The 9,818-nt window shown below is 44.2% G+C and overlaps 1 protein-coding gene across 1 annotated transcript; it reads left to right on the top strand.

The window, feature by feature from the left end:
- The first annotated feature begins 3,658 nt into the window (after window positions 1–3,658).
- On the top strand, window positions 3,659–4,210 carry LOC141025680 (mitochondrial metalloendopeptidase OMA1-like). The gene has a single exon (XM_073501592.1). The coding sequence runs from the start codon at window positions 3,659–3,661 to the stop codon at window positions 4,208–4,210; it is 552 nt and encodes a 183-aa protein (XP_073357693.1).
- The last annotated feature ends 5,608 nt before the right edge of the window (window positions 4,211–9,818 follow it).

The raw sequence follows: 9,818 nt of genomic DNA, 5'->3' as shown, positions 1-9,818 counted from the left end.
GAATGCTAAACTAGCAACTGTGGCGGCAAGTTTGAAAAGCTGGGGCACGCTATCTTTTGGCTCGGTAAGGAATGAGATCAGAATGCTCAAACGCAAGTTAGCGGAGCTTCAAAATGAGCCGCTGCAGGTTGGTCTTTCAGAAGAAGAAAAAAGTGTTGAAAATAAGTTGATAGATTTTCTTTATAGAGAAGAAGTAATGTGGCGGTAGCGTTCTCGGGTACAGTGGCTTGCGGAAGGTGATAGCAATACAAAGTTTTTTCACAGGAAGGCGGCAGCAAGGAGAATCAAGAACAATATCACTGCATTGATCATGGGAGATGGTTCTATCTATGAGGATTAACCTGAGTTAGCAAGTATGGCAACTGACTTCTATTCCAACTTATATTCGTCTAAAGGAACTATAGGAATAGAAGAGGTGTTGTCGCAGATACCTAAAAAAGTTACAGATGACATGAATTTGATGCTTACTACAAATTATTCCAAGGAGGAGGTGAAGACAACTCTTTTCCAAATGTTCCCAACTAAAGCACCGGGACCCGATGGGTTCCCCGCCCACTTTTTTCTGCGACACTGGGATCTCTGTGGTGATGAGGTGACAGGTATTGTGATGCGGGTTCTTAATGGAGATCACTCTCCGGAGGAAATAAACAGAACGTTCATTGTTTTAATTCCCAAGATCTCTAGTCCAAAAACTTTAGGACAATTTCAGCCGATCACCCTTTGTAATGTGATTTATAAAATCGATTCGAAGGTTCTTGCCAATCGACTGAAAGTTATTCTTTCGGATGTGATTTCTGTTGAGCAGTCGGCTTTTGTACCAGGTTGTCTGATTACTGACAACATAATTTCAGCATACGAGTGTCTTCACTTTATGAGATGGAAGAAGAGGAAGAGTAATTCTCATGTGGCATTAAAACTCAATATGATGAAGTCATAAGATAGAGTTGAATGGGCATACTTGGAGGTAGTTTTGAATAAGATTGGCATAACACCACGCTTTGTTCAGGCTATCATGAGGTGTGTAAAGTCAGTTTGTTTTCCAGTTTTATTTAATGGTGGTAAACTAGATGATTTCAGGACTTCTCGATTGCTCCGTCAAGATCCCATATCACCATATCTCTTCCTCTTGGCGGCAGAAGGTCTGTCTTGCTTGTTATAGGCGTATGAAGCTCAGGGCCAATTGGGAGGATTGCAAGTTGCACCACTTGTGCCGAGAGTTAATCACTTACTGTTCGCTGATGACAGTTTATTATTTTTTGGTGCAACTATGTCTGAAGCTTTGAATGTGAAGAATGTATTGAAGGTTTACTGTGATGCTTCGGGGCAGAGAATTAATAATGAGAACTCCTCGATCTTTTTCAGCAAGGGTGTAGCAGAGCAAACAAGGGAAGAAATTAAGGGGGTGCTTCAAGTGCACAATGAGACACTTTCTGAGAAGTATTTGGGTATGCTCACGGATGTTGGGAGCACAAGGATTGGCAGCTTTAAATATCTGAAGGATAGACTTTGTGCTCGAATACAAGGCTGGATAGAAAAGTGCTTATCAATGGCAGGCAAGGAGGTGCTTGTCGAGGTTGTAGCACAAGCAATTCCCACTTTCTCAATGTCTTGTTTCAAGATCCCTCGCGGATTGTGTGAACATTTGAATGGGATTCTTTGCAAGTTCTGGTGGGGAAGTAAGAATGGAGAACGGAAAGTGGCATGGGTCTCATGGGCAGAAATGACTCAACCGAAAAATATTGGGGGGGGGGGGGGATAGGGTTTAAAGATTTTAAGATCTTCAACCTAGCCATGCTGGCGAAGCAGGCATGGAGACTTTTACAAGATCAGGAATCTCTGAGTAGCCAAATCTTGAGAGTTGTGGGGATTTGCTAGAAGCAGAACTAGGGTCATCACCAAGTCAAGTATGTCGTGCTATACTTGAGGGAAGAGATACCCTCAAGCTCGGGCTAGTGAGGCGGATTGGTACAAGAGAGACAACACGGATCTGGGAAGACAATTGGCTACCTAGAGATTTTAACATGAGGCCAGTTGTTGCAGAAGCATTGAATCCTCCCGAGATGGTTTGTGATCTTATTCAGAGTGCAACAGGAACATGGAATGAAACGGTTCTAGATAATCACTTTCTTGATATGGATAAAGAAATTATATTGAAAATACCCATTAGTACGAAGAGGCAAGATGATTTTTGGGCCTGGCACCATGACAAGCACGGTAATTTTTCGGTTCGGTCGGCATACAGGATGCTTGTGGGCATTAAAAAACACAGAGATGATTGGCTTGAACATAGAACAAGCAATTCGAATTAAGCTGAAACAAGGAAGGCATGGGTGAAGTTGTGGCATGTTCGAATTCCGGCTAAGGTGCGAATGTTCACATGGCGATTAGCAAAGATGTCTATTGCTACATGAGAAGTCCATGCCCATAGGAACATGGATACTGATGATACTTGTCCAATTTGTAATGCGGTTTTCGACACATGGAGACATGCTCTGATTGAATGCAATATGTCAAGAGCAGTCTGGGCATTAGCCGACGAAGAGGTGGTTGAGCACCTGATTATGAATCGGACTGATGATGCTTGGTTGTGGATATTTTTTTGGCTTTTTGACACGATGAAAGAAAACGAATTGGCTGCGACGCTTGTCACCCTTTGGGCGATTCGGTGGGCAAGAAGAAGAGCTATTCATGATGAAGAGTTTCATAATCCTGTTTCTACTTTTGGTTTTATCACAAAGTACTTCCAAGAAATTGAGGTGCCCATGAAACAGAAGAGAGCAATGAAACCTGAAGCACATGAAGTGATGCATAGCAGGTTATGGAGTCCTCTGAAGCCTGGTTGGTGCAACGTGAGTGTTGATGGAGGATTGTCCAGGGACGATCGAAGAGGGTCAGCAACAGCAATTTGTCGTGATGAGCGCGGACATTTTTTGGGTGCTTCCGCTGTTGTTATGAATGGCCAGACAAATTCAGCATGTCTAGAAGCTATAGCATGCAATGAAGGTTTTGCTCTTGTCCAAGATCTCGATATTAGGAAGGTAAAAGTAGTCTCAGACTGCCTGGAAGTTGTCATTAATTTTCAGAAGAAGGCGAAGTGCTCATAGTCGATGATTTTGCGAGAAGTGGAGGATAGGGCTAAATTGTTTACTCTAGTGGATGTGGTGCATGAGTATAGGGAGTACGTACTATGGTCATAGGTTAGCGAAGGCTGTGTCGTCCTTAGGCGCAGGCCGTTATATTTGGCTGGGTTCTTTACCAGATATCTGTAACATACCTCGGAATGTTTCGATTGAATAAAGAACCTTTTGCCCCTCAAAAAAGAAAAACTAATCTCGTTACAGCTCCCTTGTCCAAATTTCCATTCTACACCCCAAAAGTTACAAAACGCGTTGGGAAGGGGTGACCGCAGCAAAGCAATACGTGTGGATCGCCGGCCGTAGGTGCCCGTCTTGACGCACGCACAAATGGCAGCCCAATATTACTTGGCCCACACGCATGCACAACGATAGGGTAAATTCGTGTATATATAATACGTTTGTCTAAAAGAAAAGAGTATATATAATACGTGCATGCATCATCGGCTCGGCTGTAATCAAGCGCCGCACCGCCATCCCCCGGCGGCGTATCCATCTATCGATTAAACGCCGCCGCCGCCAGGATGAACTGCATGAGGAACTCGTGCTGCGGCTTCTGTCGGCTTCAGAGCCTCCGCCGTTACCCCAACCTCTCGCCACTACGGCCGCCCTGTTGCACCGCCGCCGACTCTCCATGGGTCGCCATCCCCGCGGCCGTTCTGCTCTTTCTCGTCACCTGCGACCGCGAGAAGGTACCGTGCACCGACCGCGTCCACTGGGTCTCCTCGCCGCTCTTGCGCTCCTTGATCGGGGACACCATCTTCGAGACGATCAAGGAGAAACGCGGGCACGCCTTCCTTGGCCCGTCTGACCTCAACACCGTCCGTGTCCGGCTCATCGCCTCTGCTATCTTCCGCGGAGCCCACGACCTCTTCCCCCGCGATGGTGACCGCGACAATAAGAAGGCGAAAACGACGGCGCTCCATGACCTCAAGTGGGAGGTGATCATTTTCAATAATGAAAAGGCTAAGGCGTACAGCTTGCCCAATGGTAAGATTGTAGTCTACACTGGATTGCTCAACTGCCTAAACACCGACGCTGAAATTGCCGCCCTTATTGCACACGAGGTAGGTTAATTTTCGTTATTGTTTTTTTTTTGTCATCCTTCAATGGGACGGAATTCAGTTATGCCTTCTTTTCTTCTTAGGCCGGACACGTTGTTGCAAAACATAACACGGAGTTCTCAAGGATGATTCCCTTCCATGACAAACTGGCCTCCCAAAGGTATTCTACTTAACCTTTGGCAATTTACGTACGTCGGTTTTATTAGTTAATACATTATTTTCTTCTTTAAATGACGCAATTACATTTTCTCTCTCTCCCTTTATTGCAAAAAGGAACAAACTTGCTGGTTTGCCAAGTCCTAGCTGCCCCATATAAGCAAGTATATTGCATGTTAGAGGCTATACCAGGTCTCATGTGCGTGTTACGTGATGTATACAATGTAGGAATGAGATGGAGGCGGATCTCATCGGACTGAAGCTACTGGCAGCCGCTGGTTTTGATACAGACGAAGCCCATGGGTCATGGGGTCTATGAGAAGTCCAGGGAGATCCGAAGAGGCAGCTGGTCTCGGTTTCACCCTTGGTGTAAGAAAGAATAACAGTTTTTATCGTGAGGCAGTGTCATGGAGGTGGTACTGCAACTGTACAAGCAAATTGTGCCCAAGAAACTTCAGTCGGCGTTTTCCTTGCGGAGTTCTCCGATATTAATTATATTTTAGAGTAACTTTGTAAAAAAGTTTTTTAAGATTTAATACGCCGTCTTGATATGACGACAGTGAAATAAAATTATTTGTTACATACTCAAATTACTACTTGGTGGAGCGACCCCTACAAGTGCTATTACTACTTCGTGTTTTGGGATCGAATGCTCATGCTTGAGCAGGAGATTGAATAGAGGGCACCTCTTTGGAACCTATATCTGGACTCGCCGGCTCAAGGGCTTTGAGGCACCTTGATGTGAACCACGGCGGTGGAGGTCATAAACGTTGGTTGAAGGTTGACACTGTCTACCTAGAGTGCTCTTAGTCCCTCCCCATGGATGGTTTGGTTGGAGCTGGAGCCCTGAAGATTGCGTCTAATTTTCTGTGTATAAACTCAACACCGCCTATCGAAATGTCAGGGAGAGAAATCCAAGATCATTTTCTTTGTGTTGGATTGTACAATATCAGAGAAAAGCCAAAACCGGTGGGGGGGTGGGGGGGGGGGGGGTGATGGTGTATCAGTGTGCAGACCGCACTGACTAGACCAGTGACGGGCATGATTCAATGTTGGCGTAGCTCATGAGAGAGGAAATGTGATGGACAAAATCTACGCAGTATTAAGAGTTGACGGGCAAAGGTCACAGGAAAAAAAATTCAAAAGCAGGTTTCAGAGGAATACCACCGCAAGGGACTAACTCTATCCAGTATTAAGAGTTTTATTTTGGGACATGTTTACCTTCGATCCAGTTTCGGATGTAGATATAATGTTATTTTCTAGAGACCCTAGTCTATCGAACCATGGGAAGTAATGCTTATCAAGGAGATTGCTGCAAAAACTTGTTAACAGTTCCAATTTTTCGGACAAAATTGCAAAGGTGACAAAGACAATAATAAAGAAATAGGTCAGGGCTAAAGGTTTCGCTTGCTGCCATGTAGTTGCATTCGAGGTCCTATTTAGATAAAGTACATGACATTAGTGATGGGGTCAAATTGGCAGATCTCGGGTAGGGGTTACCGAGCTAATAGTCCTACACGATGGTAATAGGGGAATGGGTTTTCGCCCAGGTTCGTGTTCTGCATAGAGATAGAACACTACGTCCTGCTTGTGTTGTTTTGGGATGGAGTACAAAGTGCAGGTGATCTACCACGAGATCGTTGTGTCTAGATTTGATGATCTAAGTTGTGTCTTATGAACTAGCCCAGTCTTGGCTTATATAAGAATACCAAAGGCCTATGATTATAAGATTTCTAGTCGGCTATGTCGGTGAAGAGGAGTCATCCACGGATAAGAAGTCCTTGTCTTGAACGACAAGGCTTTCTTTATGTTTCTTGTACATCGCTATGGGCTTTCCAAAGAGTCCTAGGACGGAACCGACAAGGGGACCTCAACCTGGCCGGCCTGGCTGCCAGTCGACATGGTAAGAGGCCCCCTAGCCGGGACACCGTCAATAGCCCCCTGAATAAGTCTTCAAATCTGGCCACACCTTGACTTCTCTAAGTTGTTCGTCATCTTCGGATGCCGATCTTGAAACTGGCTCAATGAGAACTTTCGCTGATTAGTGTTTTCTTGTAGCGAAGCTTCGATATTGAACTGCATCCAACGTGTCATGGACCACCTTGGTCTTGAAAAGGTTGAAGGGGTTTAGCCGAGCTGCACGCCAGAAAGGTTTCCCACATAGCCAGCCGCTCGCAGCGGGCATTCATGCCGAACTGTTTCCGAAGTGGTGCGCACCACCTTGGTCTTGAGTTATCGATGTAGATGGCTAGCTTCCGAGGATTTTTTTTTCTGCCAAGCCGGCTTTCGCGAGTCAATTTTTCACGGAATATACCGATCGGTGTAATTTATTCTCTGTCGAGATATGCACCTGAAGGATAAAATAAAACCGCTGATCACAGTGGCCCTTGAGATCCAGGTCAATTTTCCGAATTCTTGCTTGATAGGACCAAATTCTCGCTTGATATGATCAAATTCTCGCTTGATAGCATACTTTAGGAAAAGCGCGGTGTGCAGTAGCTCCTGAAACACATTAAATTTCCTACATCGAATCAATAATGGAGCCCTGAAACTCGGGTTGGGCAACATGGTGACGGAGTCGATGCCTACCAATCTCAGGTGGGGGGGGGGGTCCCGAGCTAGTGGCTAGATACGATGGTAACCTTAGAAGCGAGGTTTTACCCAGGTCCGACCTTTCTCGAAGAGATAATGCCCTACGTCCTGCTTTGATTGTATTGATTTTGGATTGAGTACAAAGTACAAGTTTGTCTACCGCGAGATTGCCGATGATCTTTTTTGAAAATCGTGAAGAATTTAGGAATTTGCATTTTTTACTGTTGTGACAAATTTTCAATTTGATAATAATGTATGAAATTCATAAATAAGTTTTGAAATCATGAACAGTTTTTGCATTCGTGGACAGATTTTGAATTTATGAACATTTTCAAATTTGTGGACATTTTTTACAAATGCATGAACATTTTTTATTGCAAACAGTTTTATTGCAAACTCATGAACAACAGCAAACATTTACAAAATAGATGAACATTTTTCAAAATTTTGGAACAATTTTTTAAAATTGATGAGCAATCTCTTACGAACAATTTTGTGACGACTTCTTTTGAAATGCCTGAACAATTATCTAAATCACGAACATTGTTTTTGAAACTATGAACATTTTATGAGGCATAGTACTTTTACTTAGGGAGCATTTGCAGAAACTTTTTGTATTTTCTGAACATTTTATCGATTCATGAACATTTTTAAATTTCCAAATATTTTTTCAAATTTATGAACATTTTCTGAATACACGAACTTTTTTTAAAATCATGATTTTTATTTTGAACATGCAAATATTTTTCAAAATGTTAACATTTTCTGAATCTGTCAACATTTTATCATTTGACAAATAGTTTTTAAAATCATAAACAATTGTTGAATGCACAGAAATTTAATGATTTCTTGAGCATTTGTTTTTGCAAATTTCTTTTTTTGTGGAAATTTGGAACTTTCTATGATTTCCTGAATTATTTTGAAGAAGCAAAAAAAGAAAAACTAGAAATTAAAATTAGAAATAATAAATGAAAGAAAAACAAAAGAAAAATCAGGTGCGTGCCCGCCCTGCACATGGGCCAGCCCAGAAGCGTTGGCGTGGGGGGCAAGGGCTACGCGTTTGCTCGTTAGGCAATGCATAGGGCGCTAAATAGAAGTCCCCTCACCTGCCTTCACGACCGCTGGTTAACCGGAAGCTGCTTTATCTAAAAACACATGTGTTGTTGACCTCTGATATAGGTGACCAGTTGTTCTTTTTGCGAGAAAACTTCTGGTCTATTCATCAAAGGTAAAGGGCGGACGCTAGGCGTCATCCGGATGATACGCGCGCCAAAACAGCCTGTTCGCTAGCCGTATGTGTTGGGGAACGCAGTATTTCAAAAAAATTCCTACGATCAAGCAAGATCTATCTACGAGATGCATAGCAACGAGCGGGGAGAGTGTCCACGTACCTTCGTAGACCGAAAACGGAAGCGTTAAGTAACGCGGTTGATGTAGTCGAACGTCTTCGTGATCCAACTGATCAAGTACCGAACACACGGCATCTCCGCGATCTGCACACGTTCAGCTCGGTGACGTCCCTCGAACTCTAGATCCAGCTGAGGCCGAGGGTGAGTTTCCTCAACACGATGGCGTGGTGATGGTGATGATGAAGTTACCGACGCAGGGCTTCGCCTAAGCACTACGACAATATGACCGAGGTGGAAATCTGTGGAGGGGGGCACCGCACACGGCTAAAATCAACTTGTGTGTCTATGGGGTGCCCCTCCCTCATATATAAAGGAGTGGAGGAGGGGGAGGGCCGGCCTCCTAGACACGCCCCAAGGGGGGATTTCTACTCCGACTAGGAGTAGGTTTTCCCCCTTTCCTAGTCCAACTAGGAGGGGGGAGGAAGGGAACATGAGAGAAAGGAAAGGGGGGTCCCTTCCCCATTCGGACTGGGCTTGGGGGGCGCGCCCCTCTTCTTGGCCGCCTCCTCCTCTCTCCCACTAAAGCCCATGAAGGCCCATTAACCCCCCGGGGGTTCCGGTAACCCCCCGGTACTCCGAAAAATGGCCGAACTCATCCGAAATCATTCGTGTGTCCAAACATAACCTTCCAATATATCAATTCATGTCTCGACCATTTCGAGACTCCTCGTCACGTCTGTGATCACATCTGGGACTCCGAACTACCTTTGGTACATTAAATCACATAACTCATAATACATATCGTCATCGAACGTTAAGCATGCGGACCCTACAGGTTCGAGAACTATGTAGACATGACCGAGACTCATCTCCGGTCAATAACCAATAGCGGAACATGGCTTCTCATATTGGTTCCTACATATTCTACGAAGATCTTTATCGGTCAAACCGCATAACAACATACGTTGTTCCCTTTGTCGTCGGTATGTTACTTGCCTGAGATTCGATCGTCGGTATCATCATACCCAGTTCAATCTTGTTACCGGCAAGTCTCTTTGCTCGTTCCATAATGCATCATCCGCAACTAACTCATTAGTCACATTGCTTGCAAGGCTTATAGTGATGTGCATTACCGAGAGGGCCTAGAGATACCTCTCCGACAATTGGAGTGACAAATCCTAATCTCGATCTATGCCAACTCAACAAACACCATCGGAGACACCTGTAGAGCATCTTTATAATCACCCAATTACGTTGTGACATTTGATAGCACACTAAGTGTTCCTCCGGTATTCGGGACTTGCATAATCTCATAGTCATAGGAACATGTATAAGTCATGAAGAAAGCAATAGCAACAAATTAAACGGTCATAGTGCTAAGCTAACGGATGGGTCTTGTCAATCACATCATTCTCTAATGATGTGATCCCGTTCATCAAATGACAACTCATGTCCATCGCTAGGAAACTTAACCATCTTTGATTAACGGACTAGTAAAGTAGAGGCATACTAGTGACACTCTG

This window comes from Aegilops tauschii, chromosome 6 (assembly GCF_002575655.3).
Source record: "Aegilops tauschii subsp. strangulata cultivar AL8/78 chromosome 6, Aet v6.0, whole genome shotgun sequence".
Classification (NCBI taxonomy): Eukaryota; Viridiplantae; Streptophyta; class Magnoliopsida; order Poales; family Poaceae; genus Aegilops; species Aegilops tauschii.
The sequence above is the reverse complement of the archived record's forward strand: the minus strand, read 5'-3'. Positions and strand labels throughout refer to the sequence as shown.